The 25504-nt window shown below is 41.0% G+C and overlaps 1 protein-coding gene across 4 annotated transcripts in view; it reads left to right on the forward strand.

Moving 5' to 3' along the window:
* The window catches only part of ppargc1b (peroxisome proliferator-activated receptor gamma, coactivator 1 beta), a 135835-nt gene that overhangs the window by 90036 nt on the left and 20295 nt on the right, over positions 1-25504 (forward strand). For 3 of the 4 annotated variants that reach the window (XM_080201627.1, XM_080201630.1, XM_080201628.1), the window contains exons 2-4: positions 16627-16803; positions 21686-21877; positions 23311-23433. In XM_080201627.1, coding sequence (XP_080057753.1) covers positions 16627-16803; positions 21686-21877; positions 23311-23433 — 492 coding nt within the window. Of the gene's footprint in view, positions 1-16626; positions 16804-21685; positions 21960-23310; positions 23434-25504 lie in introns of those variants that run through there. The other variant, XM_080201629.1, reaches the window with a different exon arrangement.

A 25504-nucleotide genomic window follows, 5' to 3' on the forward strand; every position in this document is an offset into this window, starting at 1 on the left:
CACCTAACCAGCACATCTTTGGATGTACCTTCATGCCATCCTTATCAATCTATGCATCTGTGCCCATTCCCCCATTGCCCTTCATACCGTCCATGCTGACCCAGGCCGTTTTACCCAGCCCATAGTCCTTTATAGCCATTGAACGTCTTAATGCCAGCTTATGACCGCACCCCCCCCCTCCTGGAACCCCATCATCCCCATAGTCCCTTTGCCAACTTAGTGCTGACTCATTTCTCCACACCCACCACCCTCCCTCCTTACACCCTTCATGCCAATTCATCCAGTATCCACCATGGGAAAACAGCAGAGCTATGCTGCGAGGAAAGAAAATGAAGTTCTAAATATCTATTTCAGATTTCTCCATATTAAAAAGAAACACTCTCAATGATGAAAGCGAATCCCAGTGATTGAATGGATAGAAATGAACAAAGCTGTACTTGTTCTTTTATTTTAATAAGACGAATTACATGAACTGAAATATCCACACATTTACATGTTGTGTTATTATCCTGCTCTTTCATATTCTGCTTCAATGCGGTTTCCAGTCTATAGTTCTGTCATAAAAGACGTTTTGTTAACAGCCAGCTTCAACCCTAACCAGATTTATGAGCAATTTGTGAGAGAGTCTGGTTCATTGAGGTATGCAAGAATTTGTTCAGCTTTTTCCATCTGCTCAGGATTTCTCCTGAATAAGCCAGGTGGTCACTTCCACTAATTGCAAGTCAAAATGGGAGTTTTAAGGTTATCAAAAGGAATTAAGTCATAATACCATTCCTAGAATTTCTTTGCTGCGGATTATACTGATAGTGAATTTCTGGATCTCAGTCAATGAAAGTAACTTTAGAATACTCAGAATGGCACATCTGATCCGCTTGCCGGTTTCATTTCAATGTGAAATAAATGTCAAATATCCATACTGCTAAATTGTATAGGGCTCCACAGACCTCATTGCTTTGCTTTTAACCCCCCACAGAAACCAAACATAAATTACCCAGTAACTGCCCATTGGCAGCTGGGCCACCCTCGCTACCTGCACTAATCGTATAATTGTGATCGGGACAGGGTTGGACCAGGTAGATGACAGGCTGCCAGTGGATTTAAAGTGTCCCCTACCTTCAACCCTGTCAATGAAAAGCATTAAATCTAGTCTGTGGCCATTATGGAACTGAAGGAGGTATTTGGCCCATCAAGACTTTGCTGACTCTCTGTAGGGCAATTCAATCAGTTCCATTTCCCTGCTCTGTCCTCGTAGCCCTGCAATGTTTTAGCCCTCAACTGCCCAAGCACTTTCCTTCTTGAAATCACTCTTCCCTTACACCAGGTCATTCCAGTTCAGCCCCCACTTCAAAATAAATTCTCCCCTAGATCCTTCCTGCATCTTTTGCCCAAACCTTTAATCAGTTTCCCCTCGTCCTTGTACTATCAGCTAATCGAAACAGCTTTTCTTAGTCTACCTTATCTCAGCTGTCATAATCTTGTATACCAAATGTATACATAAAATCTCCTTTCAATCTCTTTTGGCCCAAGAAAACAACTCCAGTTTATGTAAACTAACCTTGTAGCAATATCCCACATGCCTGGAACCATTGTAGTAAATCTCCTGTGTCCTCTGCACCCTTTCAATGGCTTTCATATTTATTTAAGCATAATGACTGGACTTGATGCAATAGTCTAGTTACAGCCTAACTAGTGTTTAGTAATGGTTCAGTATAACTTCCTTCCTTTTGTACTCAATATTTCTATATATGGAGCCCAAGACCTCATATACATCACTAACTACTCACACTGCATCCTACCATTTTTGAGGATCGTGTCACTTGAACCCCTGTGTCCCTCTGTCCATGTACATTCTTTAGAACTGCGGCATTTAGTCTATATTGCCTCACTCAATTCCTTCTGCCAAAATTAATTGCCTCATGCTCGCTATATTAAATTGCATCTGCCTTGTCTGACCATTCTACTAGCCTATCTGTCTTATTGCTATTGAGTGGTATTATCCTCATTGTCAGCCACACCTTCACGTTTGGTATCACTGTGGAATTTTGAGACTTTACTTTGTATTCCAATATCCGAGTTACTTGTACATATAAAAAAAACAGTGGTCTTAGCCTTGAACCTTGGGGAACATTTGTGGTAACCATTAAACAGCCATTTACTACAATTCATGTTTTCTGTTCTTAAACCATTCTCTTTCTATCCAAGATGACACTAACCCTCTTGTTCCATGAGTCCAAGACTTTGTTAACTTTCTTATGATAACATCCACTGCATTCCTTAATCAATCTTCTCAGTTATTTCGTCAGACAATCCAAGCAGAGTAATCAAACACCATCTGCCTCAATGCTGACTCCTCTTCTTTGACTTAAACCTCTCCAAATACCTATCTTTTTTTTCCTCTGGTCATTGTTTTGAAAACCTCACCCGCCACTGATGTTAAGCAACTGGGAAGTCCTTACAGCTTTACATTTGCCATTCTTCAATCTTTTGCCATCTCTCCTCTTATCAAGAAAAGATTGAAAGATTATGGCAAGCCCTTCCATCATCTTCACTTCTACTTGCTTCAGCAACCTACCTGGGGATGCATGTCCAGGTGGGCCAGGTGATTTATCCAATCACAGCCAAACTTTCCAATGCACTATATAATTCCTATTCATTTTCATCTCATCCTTTCGGAGCAGCAGTGGTTAATATGTTGCCAGTGACCCAGGTTCGATTCCAGCCTTAGGTGACTGTCTGTGTGGAGTTTGCACATTCTCCTTGTGTCTGGTTTTCCTCTGAGTGCTCCAGTTTCCTCCCACAGTCCAAAGATGCACAGGTTAGGTGGATTTGCCATGGTAAATTATCTCTTAGTGCCCCATGATGTATAGGTTAGGGGGATTAGTGGGGTAAATGTGTGGGGTGCCAGGATAAGATGCTCTGTCAAAGAGTCAGTGTAGACTTGATGGGCCAAGTGGCCTCCTCCTGCACTTTAGAAATTCTGTAATTCCTCTTTTTGCTCCACTCCTATCAATATTTTTCAGCATCCTCTTCCCACTAAGTTGTTTATTTTGCAAAAATATATTTTATTAGTAAAATATCTGAAAGAATGTTACAAACATTTCAAAATGGCTGTCACCCAAAGTGCAGGTTCTCTACTTAGATCATGTTCCCTCCGAGGTGCTTCAGTGCAGTCAAAGAAACATTACAGGCATTTCAAAATGGTCATTACACATAGGTATTTAAGTTGTCTAAATAGATCAGGTTGCACTCTGAGGTGTTTCCATACAATTGTGATACATCTAATATTCACTGTATAGAGCAATACAAACTGTTCAATAAACGTTCTAATCTTACCCAGCCCTCTAAGCACACTCATTACCCCTAATAGGCCCCACCCATCTCTTACTACATTTTAGAATCAATCATCTCTGAGTATCTTACCCAGACCCTCTCCCCTGCCCTATCCCTGTAACCTATTTATTATGGCTAATCCATGTAACTTATGCATCTTGGGTCACTAAGGGGCAATTTAGCATAGGCAATTTACCACTGCCACCATGCCAAAAAAAAACTTGAACTGGGTATAAAATGAGCTGGCCATTCATGTCACCCTTTCTATGCTATGACTGAAGATCAGTGTGAAATGATAGAAATGATTAATCACAGTTATAATCTGAATCTTTATTTTCAAAACCAACCTGTGTGACCTTAGCTTCAAATCTGAAATGTGAACAATTGCAAAGTGTAAAGTGTTTTTCAACTTGATGTGAAAATTCACTCAGAGTAAAGTTTGAAATGACCACTGGGTGTTAGAACACTAACTTTTATGCCAAGGATTCATGAAGCTTTACTACACAGCTTTATTGTATCCAGCCATTGAAAAACATTATGGCCTAAATTTTACAGCCTCTCCCACCCACTAGGATATTACGGCCTGGCTGAAGTAAATGGCAATTTAAATGGCCCACCTTGTCCACGGAGGTGGAGTGAGGTATGCCATGATGGGGCCTTACAATCTGACCCGTGAGATGTCTCGCTGTGAAATTTGATGGAAGTAATAACAGCTCTGATAGTTATTGAATTGGATGCTGTCTTATGTCTATGCTGAGATAGTGGATTTTAGCTGGAATGATGGTAAGCGCACAATAGTTGGTTTCAGGGTCAATGTGTGAAGGACGGAGAGACATGCCAGAGATCTGTACTCCTGTTCTCTGTATATTGACTGCTGAAGAGAAGTGTGGAATAGTGGAGATCTGATGAGGACAGGATTGGGCTTTATGTACTCATTGTCTAGGTTCACAGATGAATGAAAACCATTAGCAATTCATGTTTTATTTTGAACGCAGAAGTTTAATTATGCCATGAAGAATAGCAATTGTAAAAAAAACCATGAGAGTGAAATATTAGCTGGCTGGACGAAACCTTGTATCTATTCAAACGTCACATTCTAAAGTGGATGATATGTCCATGTTTTGTCGCAAATTTTAATTTTCTCCTTGGATGTATTTAATTTGAAACATTGTTTAATAGACGCCTCGATACTTTTTCTTCCCCACCTCCCACATTGTCGCGACTTCATCTAATTTGGATAGCAATGTTGTGTTAATTGGAAACTGGCCTCGGGTTGCAGTGCTGTAATTAAATTTGGTTGAGGTTTCAGATCGAGGTACTGTACTTAACTTTTGTGCTTGGTTTGGAATTGTTCCTCATTGTTCAGTTGACACCTGAGATTGGTGTGACCAGTCACAAGACGTGTTATCTTTCCAACATTGCAAAGGTTGCATTTTCATTTCAATAAAAGGGTTGCTTAATATTTATCAGGAGGCCTTTTCCTTATCAGCCCTACACAGCAATTGAACAGCATGTCAAAAATATATTCACTTTTATTGTTACTTTACAATGCTTTATGTCTTGCATGGAGCCGAGGACTAATTAAGGTATAGATGTTGATAGAAGTTCCATGTCTAAGTCCAAAAGGCAGTGACTTCAGTTATCAATGATGTGGCATAATTCTAGCGGAAGACTGGAGATAACCCATGTCAATTATACTTCAGTAACTATACCTTGTAAGGTTTGAAAAGACCTGAGACAAATTTGTAATTGAAGAATAAAGATCTGAAGAACTGGCAGCCAACCATTCCCCCTTTTCCCAAAGCACAGCAATGTGAGCAACAACAAAAAAAGATCTTTGCAGAAAACTAGCCTGAATAATTGTGATTTGTACTAACGATGGAACTGTTTGTTTGAGTGATATCGTATCCTAAATACTAATAATGTGACGTAGCTACTGCACTAATTATTAACATCACTGTACACTTTGCCTTAGATTAACTACTCATTCAGAGAATTTTGTAGGTCACAAAAATTATTAACTCAATATTGAGTACTTCACTGAATTCTTATCTAACACCCAACTTATCGTTATTTATTATTGACAAGAAGAATGTGAGATAGAAAGAAAGAATTTGCATTTAAATTGTGCCCTTTGTGCCCTCCATGTCCCAAGGCACCTCACGGCTAATGAATTATTTTAAACAGTAATCACTGTTGCTTGGTAGATAAATGCAGCTGTCAAAATGCACAGTGAAATCCCACAGCCATTTTGGTCAGGTTACCCAAGGAGTACATGTTTACTCACGACCAAGAGAACGCCTGGTGTACTTTGGAAAGCCTGCAGATAGAGCCTGTTGCAGCTGCTTGATGGGGCCTCAGTTTAAAGCTTCATCCAGATAATAGCATTTCCGACATTGCAGTGATCCCTCATTCCATGAAAAGATGTCAGCCGAGATTATTATGTGCTCAAATGTTGAAGTCTTGGAGTGCAGCTTGAACCCACAGCTTACCAGATCAGAGATAGATGTATCATTACTAATTCTCTCAGAACAAAGAATGTTTGCCAATAATGGAAATATTCTGAACCTTGTTATGATGATTATACATTATTAGTTTTTTTTAAAGCCCAATTGTCCCCTTGCCACAGTCTCTCCCTGCACTCCCCCTACCCCAGTGTTCCCCCTTCCCCCGCGTCCCCTCCCCCACTCCCCCCACCCCCTGGCGCGCACCCTCCCCCTCAATTTTTTGAAGTTTTCAGCTTCGTTTGTTGGGGGGTAAAAAGTAGGTTCTCAACAATTGTGCCCAAGTTAAAGGTCCAGTGGTTTTTGGAGATACTGGAAATGTTTAAATGCTGAACAATTCATAATACCTGTAAATATTTCAGTAATAGATACCTTTGTCATACTTCAGTAATGAAACCAAACCTTTGGTTTAAAACTTAACAATATTTATTGCTTTAAAGATAAATGATCACCTTATGTTGTTGTCGAGGTGTCGCAGGATGCTTCCTCGCTGTTTTTGAAGTGCAACATCTGTTAAGTTTTGTTCATCAGATTTTATGTAAACTATTTAATAAATCTATTTTACCTCATTTAATTTTACAGTTTTAGGGAACCAACGTTTCAATCTTTATGAACAAAGATGATCCTTAAAGCTATAATCATACATCATGATTTCCTCCACCTAATAGGAAATCTTTGCTTCCTGCCTTTGTTTGCGAGACAGTCTTTGTAATTATCCTTCAGGATGATTGGTGATAACGCTTGTGGCCTGGAACAATCAGTGCTTCACATCTGTGTAGCACGTGAGAGATTGGAGACCCTCTCCCATGATCTGAGGGGGGTGCTCTTCAATTTCACACTGCAATTTAGTCCCATTCTTCTGATCTTTGGCTGCCCAATACAATCATGGGATTGCTCCTGGGCCCTGCACAAGGTGATCACCACAGGCCCAAGCAGCAGGCAGTCAAGGGGGTTGTTTGCCTTCACTGCTTTCACTAGGAAGGGTACAAAGGAGACCCACCAGGATGTTGACTGAATTGGAGCCTTTCAGCAATGAAGAGGTGGTTAGGCTTATGTTATTTTCCTTAGAACAGAGAAGACTGAAGGGGGACCCAATTGAGGTGCACAAAATTATGAGGGATATGAATAGAAATAAACTTTTGCCTTTAGCAGAGAGGTCAATAACCAGGGGGCTTAGACTTAAGGTAAGGGGCTGGAGATTTAGGGAGGATTTGAGGAAAAACCTTTTCACCAGAGGGTGAAGGAAATCTGAAACTCACTGTCTGAAAGAGGGTAGAAGTGGGAGCACTCACAACATTTAAGAAGCATTTAGGTGAGCACTTGAAATGCCATCTTTAGAGAAACAAATATTTTTTATGGTTTAAGCAGTGGGAAGGTGGGGCAGATGTGATGGGCCAAAGGGCCTCTTTCGGTGCAATGAAACTCTGACTCTATATGCCTACCTGCCTCAAGCCTTGGTGTCCCTAAATAGGAGCACCTTGTGTGAACAGTGGACACAGGAGTGACAGGAGTTCATCACTGCCCATGTAAATGTCACTTTTAAGTTGATTAGTTACACTTCCTTCAAGTTTTTAAAATTTTTTTTGTTGCAGTACATTAGTGCTGTCCCTTTCCAATGGGCACTTAGTTCTTCTTTATTCACATCCTTCTGGTTGGGTCAAAAGGAAGCATAAGTAATGCACGTTGATGCTGTCATCATAAGATTATTATCATTCTATATTATCCTTTAGCATTCACAGTTTGCCTTTCAGAATCATTACAATCCTGGTTCACTCCAAATGTTTTTTGTTCTTTGTTCCGAAGCAAAGATTACATGTGCAAGTCCTTGCTTTCTATGAACTGATATGTAAGTAACCCAGGATCACCAGGTGAACAGTGAAAGCCTTTTATCAATGAGGTACACAGTGGGAATAGTCTCAGATGACACCCCACATTCCTGATCTCCAAAACCAGTAGAAAAGAACTTGATCTTTATCAAAACTGGAATAATCTAGAAGCAAAATAAACACAGCACTGGAATACTTAATTTCATGTCAATATTTGAAAATTACTTTAACGAGATCAAAATTCTGAAGCCACTTTATTACTAGCCTTTGAGTACAAATGCTTTTTAATGTGAGGAATGCGATTCCTGGAGTCTTCTTTTGCTCCTGGCCTGAAAGGTCTGCAAGTTGGAAGTGAATGCCTTGAGCCAGGGTTGTTTGCTTCTTCCCATTCCTTCAAGTTGGGACCAAAGGAAATAAATAATTAGTGCTCCTGATTAGTCAATGTTAATCAACCATGTACAATTTTCACAGGAAACGATAGCTTCTTTGATGTCAGTTCCACACAATTTATGCACATTCAGGATAAAGCAGGACTGTATGAGTCTTGCTTGTAGGACCACCTGGCGGGACGGTTGCAAAGGCTATAGAATGTCGGTGTAGGCAGGTGACAGCCCGATGAACAATATTAATTATTTCTGTCATCTAGGCTGACTTGGCATCTGCTATGTTTTGTTAGGCAATGTGACCTCCTTGGACCTAAATGACGCAGATATCGGACAAAACAGTTAGCCTGTTTAATCTGTCCACAAGCAATCAAGGTAATAAAAGATATGGGGAGCTGCAGCCCAATTGAAATACTTCCCAATTAACCAGCCTTCTCTGATGCCAGGAACTGCTGACCATTATAAAAAAAAGTTATTGTATTTGCAAGCTTATGATTCTAATAAAATGTACAAGACATGAAGCAAAATAGGTTTGTCACATGTAACTGTATCATTTAATGATGCCTGGTAATTTTCAGTGACAATTGTAAGAAGAACACAGCTCCGAGGATGATGGGGTGAATTTTGATTCCTGGCTCAAAGGCAATGGGTTGTGTTGGCCGTTGGCTCAGGTACTGCAGTGGGAGGACCCTCCCATTTTAATAGCCAGGCCTCATTGACATCCTGCTGGCTAGCTGTGCCTGAAATGGACAGCTTGCAGCTTCATGAAAATTCAAGAGTCCTGAGCCTATCAGCAGTGTGCCAGTAAGGTAGCTTTGCAGCTGGAAAGGAGTGAGCCTGAGACAGTAGTTCCCAGAGTTTTCTTCAGAGTCCTGGAGAAACATTCCAAACAAGACCTCCACTCCTTGTTCACCAAGCAAGGCACAGCAGAGATTTGCAGAGAGTCCCTCACACATTCAGCATTAAAATTCCATTGAGATCCCAATAGGACCCCCATTTACAGAAGTTTGTGTGATTCCCACCTGAGACAGGCAAATTCCTCAGCGATCAAAACCACCATTAAAAAGTGTGGGAATGAATCAGTAAGCTTATTGCTTCCATTTTAACTCCCATTTTGCCTGGTTTCCATAGGGCAGAGGGTGTTGCATTCCCCTGGTGAGTCACATGCCTCCTTTATTATAAATGCCATGCAGTCATGGAATGTACAATTTTTCAGCAGAAAAGGACGCCCTTTGGCCCAACTTTTTATGTGCAGGCTGTTTGAAAGAATTACCTAGTTCATCCCACTTTCCTACTTCTTGCCCAAAGCCATGCAAATCTTCCTTTTCTAGCTTCTACTACAAATTTGGGGAGTGCATTTCACAACATTAGAATGAAAGAAAGAGTGCTGAAAGAATTTTCCTCCTTTTTGTGGATTTTTAAGTGTACTCCACAAGTGGCGTGGCCTTATAAATCAGAGCTGACATTCTTCAACAATGAAATGTACACCTTTTAAATCTGTAGCACATAGTAGTGCAACTTTCCATGGTGTGCGATTAAATGAAGAATGCACAAAGTACGGCTTTTGCTTATTTGATGTTTAAATGTGACATACAGGTTGTGGAACCACTTCGAGTGGAAATAGTTTCCCATTATAGTTTTGACCTTCTAAATTTGCCCCGTTAAGAGGTGTTGAATCTGGTTCTCAGTGGCAAGGTTGAAGCAATGATGCGTGCTGATGTGGCAGGCAAGATTGTTTAGACCAGCATTGTGAAAATTGCATAGCCTGCTCAATTTGGCAATGTCAAAGCTCAATTCTTCTGTGACCAAAAATAAAATGACAACTGCCACATTCAGTGCCTTCAGCAAAGGAAATTTGCATTTGCTGCCATAATACTTTGCTTGGAAGCAAAGGAATAACATTTGTGAGGTGAAGCTCTTTGCCTTGGCTGGCATGAACGCTGCCTTCTAATAATAAAAACAGGGTATTTATAAATAATACTCCAAGAACATGGGACCCTATTGGGAATTGTCTGCTGGCTAACCAATTGGATCTTTCCAGTTTAATTAACTATCTACTAAACTGTTGAAGTATATAAATGTCAACATGATACTGGATAAGGACACTGCTCATGTGCTGAAATACTATCTCAGTTGTTTTTTACACTCTAGCCTGTGGTACAAAATAGGTCCCTTCACTTCAATGAAATAAACGAATTGTGATGCAGAAGAGCTGCTCAATTATGGGGAAACAAATCTGCCTGATGGTCAGAATTCAATATAATGAAATACTTATTACGCTAATAAAAACTCTGAAACTGTTGTGGAGAGAAATGTTGTTCTTGACTCCAGCTGAAATACAAAACAAAAAGCACACAAAGTGACCCATTTAGTATATTGAATGAAGGTCAGATGCTCACAGTCAGAGCATACCTGCATTCGGAGGTGAAGCCACCTGCATTCAAGCTGGCATTGAGTATCAAGGACGTGACCTTACTCATTTTTGCCAGCATTACTGAATGAATCCCTGTGATTGATGAGTTGTACAACATCGGCATTTTTTTTGTCAAGAGTTTGAATTATCAGCAGAGTGTTAAGCGCACACGAGCATTGGTGTTGCAGTTGTTGGCAAGTACATTGCAGTGACCAGGAAGAAATAAAGACTGCATTTATTGAGTGCTGTTCCCAACCTCGGAACAGCACAGAGTGCTTTTCATCCAAGGATACAATAATCTGCACTCGGGCAGGTCTTTGAGTGTACCTACACAAGTGGACCAGCAGTGATTCAAGATGGCTCACCACCATCTTCTCAAAGGCAATTAGGTAGGGGCAACAAATCTGACCTTGCCTATGATACCCAAATCCCAGGAATTTTTTTTTAAACAGCAGATTCTGAGCTAGTAGTCAGTTTTTTGTTGGTTATTTCTTCTTAAGATCCAGCTGCCCTGTAAAATGCCCTTTCTTTGGTAAAAGGGATGATTGCTGTTTGCTTGAGGTTTAAGATTACCAGAGCTCAACCCTCAGGCAGTTGCAAGCCACCCTCCAAGTTGAATGTGCATGTATCATTGTAGCATTATTTGGCCATGATATGCCACAGTCTTCTGAAAATGACCTGTCAAAGTCTGACTTGTTCAATGCAAAATATATTATGGATGATTGTATGAATATTGTTTATGATATTGCAGATTAATGCTACTCTTCTAACCATTACATTCATGAATAGGGCAACACACCAAGCTATGTTCATCATGTATTCTACTAAATACATGTATAAGAGCATAGAACAGCTTCCTCTGCATCAAACTTATGGATTCTGCATTTCTGTTTCAAATTCATAATTAACCATCTCCAAACCATACCTCTGAATGGGATTACTGATGGACATCAAACTTAAATGCAGAATATGCAAGAGTTATTCTGAATCTTGAAAAAATGATTACTTGGCTATTTTAGATTTTCTAGCTGTAATCTCCAATTAGCCCATATCTGTAAATCCAGACACTCGATTACTTCAAAGTACCTTCAAATAAATCGCCTACTTTTGTGTAAGCATGGCATCACTGCAGATCTGATTTGTCTGGACATTCCAAAAAGACTCCATTGATTAAATTAAGTAATAGATGGTGAAATTGTGAACTACGAATTCTTCAATCTCCCATAAATTAGTGCCCGTTCACTAACTCGGAGGTTGCCATTTATTATTAGTTTTCTGCATGACCTTAAAATCTTCTGTGACTATTAATTCAAAGCAGTGATTACCAAACAAGCTGTTTATTACCTCGCTAGAAAGTTTGTGTTCTATTCAGGTTTTGCTGGAAGCCTTTGTGAAAATTATAAACCAATTAGTGAAGATCACTCTGTTCATGACCAAAGTCATGGCTTTTGGGGAACTGATTTGGCTAAATCTGAGACAGCTAATCTTTCTAATGCGAATAAAATTCTCAGTTGTTAGCTGCATTCAAAAACATGTTAGTTGTTAACTGTATTCAAAAACATTCTGGTTGTGCGGTGCACTGCCATAGCACTTCTCAGGCCCATTAGGATTAATTGTAGGTATGAGTAGTAGGATTTCTCTCTCCCTCTCTTGTGGTCCACTAGTTAGTTACAGTTACACAATTCCCTAAACCAAAAAAGCACTTAGTAGGAGTCATTCACAACCACATCAAAACACCTTGCCATACATAATACATAAATCTATCAGCAAACCACACTAGAAAAGAATTGGCATTTATATGGCGCCATTCACAGTCCCAGGGTGTCGCAAACCACTTTAAAAGTAATGAAGTACTTTTCAAGTGTAGTCACTCTTGTAATGTTGGAAGTGCATCGTACAGCTGAGTAACATTAATTTGCTTTGAATACATCTTGCAGTTTTCCATTATGCGCAATATAAAGCATCAGTTCTTAAAAAAGAAACTGCTGGCTGACTCCCAATGTACGTGCACTGTGAAAGTATTTTTGATGCAACATTTGAAGGCATTGGTGACCTTCTCTACTACTGAACTCTGGATGTTTACATCAAAGAATTGTGTGCACGCCAGACTTTGCAAGAGCAATCCGAAACTAATCACATTATCCCAGGCTCTCCCCGTGGTCCTGCTTCTACATCAAATATTTATCCAATTTTCTCTTCAGAGATGCAATGGTTTCTGCCCCAATTACCAGCTGTGGTAAAGCATTTCATATTCCAACAACCTGCTTGTGACCTGTAGATGGTGGCTGTTCAGGAGGTGAGAATTCAGATTCCTATCTCTGACCTGCACTTGTGGCCACAGTTTTTGTACGACCTAATTTCATTTTTTGTCAGTGGTAACCACCAGGTTGATGGTGGGAGATTCAGCAATGATAATGCCATTGAATCTCAAGAAGAGATGATTAGATTCTCTTTGCTGGAGATGGTCATTGCCTGAAGTCTGTGTGGATCATAGAATCCCTACTATCCAGAAGGAGGACATTCGGCGAGCCTGCATCGACAACAATTCCATCCAGGCCGTATCTCCGCAACCTGACGTATTTACCCTGCTAGTCCCCCTGACACTAAGGGGTAATTTGGTAGCACTGAGAAGGAACAATCAATCTGAGTGAGTTTCCTTCCAGTCCCAGTGTTATTTGCCACTTATCAGCCTGAACCTGAATGTTGTCCAAATCTTGCTGCATATGGAAACAGGCTGCTTCAGTATCTGAGGAGTCATGAATGATGCTGAACAATCATCAGCGAACATCCCCATATCTGACCTAATGATAGAGGGAATGTTATTGATGAAACAGCCAAAGATGGTTGGGCCTGGGGCACTAACCTCAGTGACTGTGATGTCCTGGGACTGAAACAATCAGCATCCAACAATCACAACAATTTTGCTTTGTGCTCGGCATGACTCCGAACTGTCTTTTTCCTCTGATTTCCATTAACTTTGATTTTGTTGAGACCCTTTGGTGCAACACTTGGTCAAATGCTATCACTTCAGGTATCGTTATAGTTCAGGGACAGGTTTAATTGTAGTGCCATTTCCTTGGAAGCAAACCATTGTTCAGTTTCTTTACGAGTGTATTATATTTGGTTTCAGAAGGCTGTTGAGAATATATTCACTTTCTAACTCAGTTTAAGTTATCTGAAAGTTGTTGATGAGATCAGAAATGAAAAAGTGAAAGTAAGATTTGAGATGGAAGAAATTAATTTGGGAAGAAATTACAAAAAGAGTTGCAAAAATTCATATAGAATCCTAGAATCCCTACTGTGCGTAACGAGACCATTCGGTCCATCAATCCTATACCAACAACAACCCCACCCAGGTCCTATCCCTGTAAGCCCACATATTTACCTGCTAGTTCCCCTGACACTAAAGGGTAATTCATCATGGCCAATCAACCTAACCTGCACATCTTTGCAGTATGAATGTAGGATTCTGAGTAGGATAGTAGGAGTGGAGTAACATCATAAACTTTTATCTTAATGTATTTCCACTTTCTAACTGAATCCCCAGTGAGACTACCAGAATGTATAAAAACACACACACGCGCACTTTTGCTGCAGCAGACAGCAGTCACCTTGTGTTGCAGTGAAGGAAAGTGCTATCGTTCGAAGGGGGGATTCAGTGTCGAGAAACAGATGGGGTTTTAAGTGCATTACCTGTCAACAGCATCTAGTGTAAACCTGCAGTGTGACATCGAGATTGCTGCCAGGGACTGGAAGGAAACTCACTCAGATTGATTGTTCCTCCTCAGTGCTACCAAAATGTGACTTTCAGCAAGCGTTTAGAATTGATTACCTCAGGTCTACATAGTCTACAAGACCTTCAAAGGACTGATTGGAAGAACTGATTTAGACAAGCAAAATTAATTTAAATTGATCAGACCAAGGTTTACTTATTTATTTATTTTGTTTAAAAAAAAAATCACTGAGCACACAGATCCTGCAAGCAGGTGTGACTGGAATCCTTTCTTGAGGCTTTACTACAAAGGAGACCTTGTGGATAATAGCTTATTCAAAACAGCACAGTATGATATATGGCTATTCATCTTATTGAGGTATTTTGTCATTTGGAGATTGTCTGATGTACTTTGTGTGAAGAAAATTCTTCTATCTTATTATGATTGGAATCATACAAGGCAGAACATTTTCTAAATTTTATTTTGTTGCATCTTCATCTGTTACACCAATCAACAAATGGAGGGGAATCAGGGTAGCTAAACATTTCTAAAGCTAACCAAATAATTCAGTCACTAGCATGGCGATTACTGTGACAGAAGAAAAAATTATAATTAACTACAATAAATTATCACCTAACATTTGCACTGGTAGCACTGCGTCGTAAGATTGCTTCAACCTTCTTATCAAGCATTGTAGAATAAATTAAACACTGCACTATTGCATTTTTGCATTATTGCTGTCATATCATTTGTGAGAGAGGTTTCTAGGACTTGTGAGGTAATAAAAATAATGAATTTTATTTGGGTTTTTAAGTCATTGTAATATCCTTTTTGTCCTTCATATCCTGGAAGTGTGCTGATTTTAACTGCACAGCTGAATAGCATGTGTATGATCCTAATGCTGTTATGGACAGTCAGGCTGCCACCAAATTGAATTAAAATACTATGGCCCAGAAATTGGATGATACCCAAATTGAGTGATTCAGGCACAGTATGTGCAGGAATTGCCTAATAAGGTCGATAGCATGTAGGCGTAGGGTGGTGACAAGATGGGAGTCCAGTGTGAGTTCGGGAAAAGTGCTGGGAGGAAATTGGGAAAGGGTGATGGCAGGGCCAGGGTGACCTACAGTTTGAATGTGGAGCACTCCTGCTCCTCCTGGCTTCACGCTAAACTTTCTAATGGTGCATCCAATTACCTTGCATTCGGGACAAGTCAATTTTCATAAATTGCTGTGACATGTGAACATATTTTAATGAGACCTAGAGTGGGATTTTCTGGCCATGCCCACCCAAGACTAGAAAGTCCTGCCTGAGGTCAATAGACCTTTGCGTGGTCCGTGTCCCATCTGCTACAAATCCCGTGGTGGGTGGGATGGCAAAATTCCTCCCTGATCTTTTGCTCTAGACCCAAATCAAAATCATGTTGGATGTTTTACTAATGGTTGTTTGGTAACCTCTTTGTATCTGTTTTTGACTTGGAAAATGAGCACCTCCAGATCGAATTTCACCCTCTTAATGTTAAGCACACCCACAATATACTGTGCTTTGTATAGTCAGTTGCATACTGTGCGTGGTATAAAATTAACATAGGCTAACCCTGGGAAGTTCAGAATGTATCATCAATCATTTACCTGTCATCTTTATGCGAAAGAATATAGGTATTGGCTGATCTCAAAATAAATGTTGAAACTTGAGTATAGATTTTGGATATTTCCATAGTTGAAATACATTTTAACAATATGAATTTGCTTGTAGAACTGCATAAATTAAATAAACTGTGCTTATTTTAGTGTCTTTTACGTTCTCCGGGCATCACAAAGCACTTCACACCAAATGATTTATTTGTGTAATCACTGTTCTTTTGTAGACAGTTACAGAAGACACGTGTGAACAGCAAGGCCACACAAACAATAAATAAGACAACTAACTGTTAATCTGCTTTGGTGATATTACAGAGGGATGAATGTTAAACTGGAAAGAGAAGTTGCAAAACAGTTTATACTACTTTAATGGCTCAGATTGTATGCCTGCAAGGAAAGTGGTATTACCTATGATGGTGCAAATTGATCATTATCAAGTTGACCTGACCTTATCCCTAACCTATGCTTGCAGGAGCTAAAATTCCTGTCATTGAAAGGCATATAAATGCCTCTTTTACACTTGGATTGACTTCATGTCTCCAATCCTATTAGATTGTGGTAGTAATTTTATGCAGCGTTTTATCATGCAAAACTTTTGAAACGTTAACTGTACCTCCTATGGTAAAGTAAATGGGGGGGAAAAACACTTGGTTCGTACATTTACTTTGCCATCAAATTTGCAGTGTGCCACGGTTATCATTGAAACATTATTACTATATCAAGCCATGTTTAAAGGTTGATTGTATCTAGATTGTCCCCTCTTTCCAGGACCAAGGGTTACAGCAGATGAACCCTGACTATACCTCTTCTCTTGCAGTTTGGTTCAGTGGCTGGTGAAGACCGTTTATACTCAGACTTCCCAGAAATTGACCTGTCCCAGCTGGATGTAAATGATCTTGATTCGGTTAGCTGCCTCAGTGAACTTCGGTGGGACAATGACCAAACAGAAATAAGTTCCAGCCAGTACAGTACAGATGATTCTGAGCTTTTTGAAGTAAGTACATGTGTTAGTTCTTGTGCTCAATTCTGACAGTGGTAAATACGCTTAAACATAATAGAAGATAAGCTCTTCTGACTGATTCTATTGGAGCTGAAACATTTTGCTATGCTAATCATAGCCATTGATATATACTCAGTGTTGGAAGGAGTAAATTGAGATCATTAGGGGTTATCAGACTATGCATGGTTGTGCATTAGCCAAAGGATATTGAAGAGCATTGCAAGGTAGTTTAATATAAACCTAATTGCTGTTAATATAATGCACATTGCATCACGTACAGTCATTCCATAAATATGCTTGAGTAGTCCTATTTTATTAATCTTATTTAAAATCTGGGTTGTCCATTTCTCCACATTATCAGTAGTCACGGCCTGTGATTAATTTAAGACATCCAGTGCATTCTAATGTAATCAGTCAGTCAACTGCATACTGAAGCTGAATGACTTGTTTTGGATTGAAAGTGCTGTCAGTTGAACAGTTCAATACCCACGTCTGTGGTTCATTTGCTGGAGGTAAGATGCTGTATTGCAGCAAGGAAAATGGAGAAGAGGATTGGTGCAGTGACAAAACATTGTTTGACATCAGTCCTCACCATGATAGGCCTGTGGTGATGATGCTGGTGAGGAACCGAGTTTCATGTCATGGAGTAGGGGAAGGACAGTCACAAATCTCAGAGGGCAGCTATATTGAGGAGGACCCTGCGTGAGCCTCCACGGCTGACAAGATTCAAAGGATTTTGTGAGGTTGAAAAAGGCAAAGGTTGGTGCAGTTCCTTGCATTTTTCATCAGTTTGCAATGGAGATTATATATCGATGGGCAACAAGCTGCATTGTGGTTCTAGAAGGAACTCCGGCCACAGGAAGGAGATAAACAAACAAAGAACAACCCAGCACGGGAAACAGGCCCTTCGGCCCAACGAGAGATGATTGAGGAGGAGCCTAGCAATGATATTCCCGGTGACAGCAGGGAGACTCCCCTGAGTTTGCCTCAAACTCCTCTTGAATATAGTCACAATCACAGCATCCCTGAGATCCCTTGGCATGCACTCCTCTTCCCAGATGAGGAGTGTGAGGCTCTGTAGCCATGTTTAACTCTGCTGTATTTCAAAACCTGTGGATATGCTATTCGTTCTAAAGGCCTTGTTGTTTTTCAGCTTTTGATTAGCTTTTTCAACTTTGTTCAGGACAGGGTAGTGCTGAGACAGCTGGATGGGGTATTGAGGAATAGACCCAGGATATTCAAGTCGAAGACAGAGTCACAATAGAAGATTTCTTCAAAATGTTCCCACCAATGAGTACTGTTTGCAGACCGTCCTTGATGAGCATTCCTCCATGCTTGGAAATTGGTAGTATGAGCCCTTGAGTGCTTGGAACGAAGATCATCTTTACAGCATTGAAGAAACTGCACATGTTGTTGGTATCCATGTGTTATTGGATCTCTTGCATTCTCCCGACTCCGTTTTTGTTTGTTACGTCACGGATTTAAACTCCCTTCAGCTGCCTGAAACAGTGGCTGCTTTTCTCTTGAAGTGTGGTGACATTTTCAGTCTGCAAAAGCTCCATGTCTGCCCTCAATCTTCGGTCCCGTTTCTTTTGGTAACTCTGTCAAACCGACCACATTATTTCCTGATAGCGAAGCTAAGGTGCTCTTCGCAAGTGTGTCAACTATTCACTATGGGCAAACTGCAACTGCTGGTGATGGAGATTGAGAGGTTGGCCATGAGGTGCTGCCTTGATGGGATTTTGGGGGCCTTCAATTTTAAATTTCTTAAGGCATTTGTTGCCTCTGCTGTTTGGGCGTTGGGGGGAGGGGGGCAAGCTGGTGGAAATGGTAGATAGGAAAAGGCAGTGATGGGGTCCAGCCATTGTGGGTGTCCATCATGGCTCAGGTGAGGTCTACATCTCTGTGGTCCCTTGCTTGAATGATGGTTTAGTCAACCTAGTGTCAGTGTTTGGACCGTGGATGTTATGTGAGGTCCTGTGATTGTCTCACTGGTAGAACAGGGTGTTGGTTGTGACAAGCACATGTTCAGGACATTTTTTCAGGCAAATACTCCATGGAGTTTGGTTTCCCTGTGTCTTCCTTCCCTGTCACACTCTTCCAGAGATTTGCATCCTTCCTGACTCTGGTGTTGAAATCTTCAAGAATGATCAATTTGTCACCTACTGTGTGTGCTCACTCATCCTGAACTCAAGGTCATTGTCAAATCCTTCTCAGAATGTCATGAGAAAATGGGCCTTTCGCTAATCAACTTGGGAAACAAACTTCCAAACAGCTCCCACAGCACAACTCCTCCATCTCCCCCACCTCCTTGCCCACTTTGATTAAGATCAACAATGAGATTCTGGAAAATGGCAACATTCTTTGTATCTTGAGAGCTTCCTCTCGAAGAAGACAGAATTCAATGATGAAATTAATCATCACCTTAAACTGAGACACAGCTATGAGTCCAGGAGCTGCAGTTCAATAGTAGCAATTTCTCCCAAGCCTGCATTGAGGCACTAAGCACTCAAATCCAGCTGCACTGAGCGGGCCATATCCTTTGTATACCTGACACTATACCTCAGAGGTTACTGGCCTACTCAGGCATCGGACCTGGCAGAGACTCCTGGGGCACAGTGGAACCACAGAGCGCCTACAGTGCAGAAGGAGACCATTCAGCCCATTGAGTTTCCATCTTACTCATAGGAGTCCCTAGCTTGGAAAAATTTTATTCTGGGAGGGACCGAAAGAGTTAATTGGTAGCATGGAGAAGTTAGGGCATTGTAGAGAGCATTCAAACCTCCAAAAGCCTCATCTGCCTGATCCTTAAAACACTACTTGCCCTGCATATGGTGGAGTTTGCAGATTATACATTGGACATTTCAGCCATCTCAGTCACATCTATCAATACCCCCAAACAATTTTAAATTAATGGGCCTTTTTGCTATCTAACTGATGCTGCCATGCAACGTTCAAGCTGCACAGTGAGTACTAAAAGGGTCACATTGGATGGAATTTATTCCAGGTGATATGAGCCTCAGCTGCTAGCTGGAGATCCTTGAATCACCTGTTTTGGTAAGAGCCATTGTATCCAAAGCAGGACATATTCAGGCTCTGAAGTGGCCAGCAGAGGACCTTTTCCAAGGATCAAGGACTCTAGAACTAGGAATCCCAACTCACAAAGCTGTTAACGAATCAAGAGGCTGGCATCTGTGCATCGCAGGCAGCACCAGCGGGAGCGGCACTTACTGCCAGCACTGCATCAACCTAAGGTCCAGGATCAGTAAAGGTGAGTGAGGGACAGTTGAGAGTCAAGAAAGGGGTGATCAGGGTGTCAGCAGCAGGGTGGCTTTCGGCAGGCATCCCCACCAGCCTCCTCCCACACTTCTCACAACTCTAACATGTGCACACATGCGCACACACACACACACACACGCACGCACTTTAATGCTGGATTTCTTGTTCAGGCACTGAGGGCCTGACAATGACGGAACTTACCTTCCATTACCCCTCCTTAATCCCAGCAGAAGCCCACAAGGATTTGTGTTTTGGACTTCTAACATGCCAGTTCTCCTGCTTGGACTGGTATTCAACTGGCGGCAGCAGGTTGCAGCCCTTCAAGTGGGTATTAATTGGAAGTGCATGGATATGGTGATGGAGAAATCTGCTCTGTTGACTGACAGGCATGATTCTGAGAGTAGAATTATTGTCAGCTTTTTGCTTGACTAGTCTAAGGGAAAACTTTCCCAACTTTGACACCTGTGCCTAGATGTTAATAAGGATGACTTTGTGGCATTTTCTGGACTGGGACCTGATTCAATACTTTGCAGCTGAGTGGTCTGTCCAGCTTAATGCTCGCTCCCTTGGCAACAATTACTGAGTGACTTGCTAGGCCACTTCATGAGGCAATTAAACGTCATTTAATAGGCCAGAATGGGAACTAACTGGGTTTTTGGATTCATGTTTACTTTTATTGGTGTTAACCTTTCAGTTCCAGATTCAAATTTCTGGAGTGCAATGAAATGTTCTCCCCGTGTCCACGCGGGTTTCCTCCGGGTGCTCTGGTTTCCTTCCACAGTCCAAAGATGTGCGGGTTCGGTGCATTGGCCATCCTCAATTGCCCCTTAGTGTCCCTGGATGTGTAGGTTAGAAGGATTAACCGGATAAATCTGTGGGATTATGGGGATAAAGCCTAGCTGGGATTGTTGTCAGTGCAGACTTGATGGGCCGAATGGCCTCCTTCGGCACTGAAGGGTTTCTATGAAATTACATTCTCTGGTTTATTAGTGCAGGTTTCTGGATTACTAGAGCCATTAAAATAATCACCATGCTGAAATAGAAGGAGTGCTGCAGTGGCACCTCAGCACTCAATACTGACTCAATAAAGAGTAACAATGATGAAACTTCTCAGAGTTGTTTCCAACTGTGCAAATATGTTACAACCAAAGTAATTGCCTAGAACTTTGCTGCTTCTGTGTAGAAGCATCAGCTATTTGCTAGAACATGCTTTCAACCTCAAGAAGCATTTGAATTTTGGCCCTCCAGTTGATCACACAAACCCTTTGATCTTCTGTGCTCTTAGCAGCAGCCAAAGATTTTTTGACCTTGTTGCAATTCTTTTCAATTTGCATTTATATATATATAAAAAAAAGTAAAGTTCACATTGCTCCCACCATGCCACAGATTAAGAGAGATGTTGAAAAATACAGGCATTCAGGATTCAAATCCCAGCGGATATGCAAGAGAGCAGAAAGGCATCTATCTGTGTAATTCAGTTTGTACTGAAGAGATTAACATTAAGTGTAAAATACAATGGTCTATGTAGTTGCAAAATTAAAAGCAGCGCTTACGTGTCAAATCCCGTTATCTAACCTCTTTGCTTTTTATGTGGTAGATCATAGAAGAAGAAAATGAGGCCTTGCTGGCTGCTCTCACTGAGACACTGGACGACATCCAAGTAGATGATGTGAGCCTGTCTACGTTCAAGGAACTTGCAGATGGCGTTGTGACTGATTCGTTGGAAACTGCCTCATTATCAACGCCAGATGGCATTCCTTCCACCACAAAAGCCGATGAACCATCTCTAGTAAGAATCCTTCCTACTGTTTAAAAGGAATTGGATGAGCCTCTGGGTACCCGCTGCATGGGTATAATGTAGGCAAAATAAGGTCTGATTTTTTTTAATTTTCAGGTTTAAAAATAGCAAAATAAGCTTTTTGTTTTTGTTTCCTGTTAAATTGTATGTAACTTCTATCAGTAAAATGGGTTGCTGAAATCACAAACACACAAATCAGTTTAAAATATATGTCATTCATTTAAAAATGTTACAACCAGCCTTGACGTTTTTCTTAGATAGACTTTCAATTGACGAGCCCCGTGCAGTCTCCCCAGTTGTCAGCGATGTTTCACCATAAAGAGCTGTTTCCAAGTTTGGGTTAAGATGGCCTGCTGTCTAGTTATCCACACTTATCTACTCCCCAAGCACCAACCCTGCCCACCTCGCCCTCCTCATCATCCACCTATACCAATGCCCCCTCCCACTCCCCCTACCTCCATTGAAAGGGAAAATTAGTCTCCTGCAACTTCTTACTTAAGTCTACATCTTCATATTTTAATTAAATATCAATTCATAAGCTAGTAATCGAATACAGCATATCTATAACAGCATATTTAAATTAAGTTGAGTAAATTTAGTGGATTGAATAAGCATAAATGCATTTGGTATGGTTAATTATGATAATCCTGTCATTGTAGCACTTAACTACAAGTTGTCTAAGATTATCCTTGACCATGCCTTGGCCCAAAGAATCATGCACATTCTCTTTATACTATGCCATTTATAGCTTTCCTTGAATGTTTTTTTAATTAGTAAATGCAGTTTTATTTTGTCAGAGTGAATCTTCCTGCCAATTTCATTATGCCACAAATTATACTTGTATCAGACGATCAGAAGTGTGCTTTTAATCGAGTAAATCTTGTGGCTACTTAAAGTGAGCTAGAATTTCAAACAATTCTGTGGGTGCAAAAAAAAAGTAAATATTTGGGCATATTGGCAATTCAGTCGGCCGATGGGAGGAGGATGTAGATGATTCCATTAATCATGTCACTGTATGAGCAGATAATATATAATCTGTCATCTGAAACATGAGATTAGATTATAATTTTTATATTGCTCCCTGGTGTCTGTTATTATTTATAATATATACTGTTTCAATTTTATTCTGTTTTCGGTCAGGTTTTGTGTCATCAGCAGCTGTCAGTACAGACGCCAACTGGCAGTGTGCTTCGTCCTTATGATGAGCATTGACGTTCATACGAGAGGATTAGCGATTATGCCGTCATTACTGCAGGTTCATTAAGGCACACTCTGCAGTCAGTCTCTGTCCAGTATATATTATAAAGATCCAACACCAAACAAATCTGAAATTCTAGAATATACCCTGTTTCTATTCTTCTTGTTTACAAATGAAATTGATGTTAAACTCATGATGTAATATTTTGGCATATACTTCTCAATAGTTAAGGAAACTTCTCCTGGCGCCACAAAACGTGCAGTTAAACTATGAACGGCAAAAGGGAAGCAACACGATGCGCCATGCATCTACTAACAACAAGTCAAAATCACACCGTTCTTCGAGCAAGGTATTCACTTATGAGCTATATCTACATACTGTTGTACTATATTATTATCATTATTAATTAGTCACAAGTAAGGTTTACATTAATACTGCAATAAAGCTGCTTTGAAATTCCCCTAGCCGCCACACTCCGGCACCTGTTTGGGTCAATTTATTTAACCAGTGGGAGGAAACCGGAGCACCCAGAGGAAACCCACACAGACATGGGGAGAACATGCAGACTTCACACAGACAGTGACCCAAGTTGGGAATCGAACCCGGGTCCCTGGAGCTGTGAGGCAGCAATGCTAACCACTGTGCCACAATGCATATTGTGTGTAATATGATGTAAATATGTAAAACACACCATATGTGTTTTACATTACTGAATCATTAATTAAGCCTTTTCATGAGTTACATGGAGTATTATTAAACTAATGTCAAAGATGCTGGCTTTTCAATGTTTTCTCTTTGTATCTGATGGTGAGGGATTTCTAAACGTAATTCAGCATTAAGAGGTGAGTTACAGTCACAAATATTGCACTGAAAATTTTGTTGTAACACAAAGCTTTCTCTATGGCTCAGTTGGCTAGAATGTTGTTTAATTGATGTTATGCAGAATCGTTAAAAAAAGAGCAGGTTTGATTCCTGAACTGATGCTGCCAGGGCAATGATGTGGACACGGCCTCTGTCCTGGTTAGGGAGAATAAATGCCTGCCAGGGTTCCTATTAAACTGCATGCTAATAACTCCTGCTGGATGCACTGCATGTGTCGGCTTCAGAAAAAGCTGTGAAGACTGGGCAGAATTTTGTGGTCTCCTGCAAGCAGTGCTGCAGAGGAAGTGGGGGAGGAGGTAGGTTAAATTCCACCTGTGGCCTACCTGCCACCGCCTCCCCCCATCCTGCCAACGTTCCCTAGTTGAAGCCCTTGAGTGCTAATTAATAACTACTCAGGGTCGCTTCATGCCCTTATTTTGAGGCCTCTCCTTTAGAACCTCACCCCATTCTTCCCACCCACTGCCAGGGTTCACCACCCCTCCACCTCTGGGAAGCTAGGGAGGAGATTGGAGAGTCTTTGGCTTTGATCTTTAAGTCGTCATTGGCTACAGGAATAGTGCCAGAAGACTGGAGGATAGCAAATGTTGTCCCCTTGTTCAAGAAGGGGAGTAGAGACAACCCTGGTAATTGTAGACCAGTGAGCCTTACTGTTGTTGTGGGCAAAGTTTTGGAAAGGATGGTAAGAGATAGGATTTATAACCATCTAGAAAGGAACAATTTGATTACGGATAGTCAACACGGTTTTGTGAAGGGTAGGTCGTGCCTCACGAACCTTATTGAGTTCTTTGAGAAGGTGACCAAAGAGGTGGGTGAGGGTAAAGCAGTTGATATGGTGTATATGGATTTCAGTAAAGCATTTGATAATGTATGCACGGTAGGCTATTGCAGAAGATATGGAGGCATGGGATTGAGGGTGATTTAGCAGTTTGGATCAGAAATTGGCTAGCTGTAAGAAGACAGAGGGTCGTGATTGATGGGAAATTTTCATCTTGGACTTCAGTTACTAGTGGTATACCGCAAGGATCTGTTTTGGGGCCACTGCTGTTTGTTATTTTCATAAATGACCTGGAAGAGGGCGTGGAAGGGTGGGTTAGTAAATTTGCGGTTGACGCTAAAGTCGATGAAGCTGTGGACAGTGCGGAAGGATGTTGCAGGTTACAGAAGGACATAGATAAGCTGCAGAGCTAGGCTGAGAGGTGGCAAATGGAGTTTTATGCAGAAAAGTGTGAGGTGATTCACTTTGGAAGAAGTAACAGGAAAACAGAGTATTGGGCTAATAGTAAGATTCTTGATAGCGTGGATGAGCAGAGAGATCTCAGTGTCCATGTGCATAGATCCCTGAAAGTTGGCACCTAGGTTGATAGGGTGGTTAAGAAGGTGTAGGGTGTGTCAGCCTTTATTGGTGGAGGGATTGAGTTTCGGAGCCATGAGGTCATGTTGCAGCTGTATAAAGCTCTGGTGCAGCCGCACTTGGAGTATTGCGTACAGTTCTGTTCGCTGCATTATAGGAAGGATTGGAAAGGGTGCAGAGGAAATTT

The sequence above is a fragment of the Carcharhinus amblyrhynchos genome, chromosome 13 (assembly GCF_965287045.1).
Source record: "Carcharhinus amblyrhynchos chromosome 13, sCarAmb.v2.hapA, whole genome shotgun sequence".
In the NCBI taxonomy this organism is placed as follows: domain Eukaryota; kingdom Metazoa; phylum Chordata; class Chondrichthyes; order Carcharhiniformes; family Carcharhinidae; genus Carcharhinus; species Carcharhinus amblyrhynchos.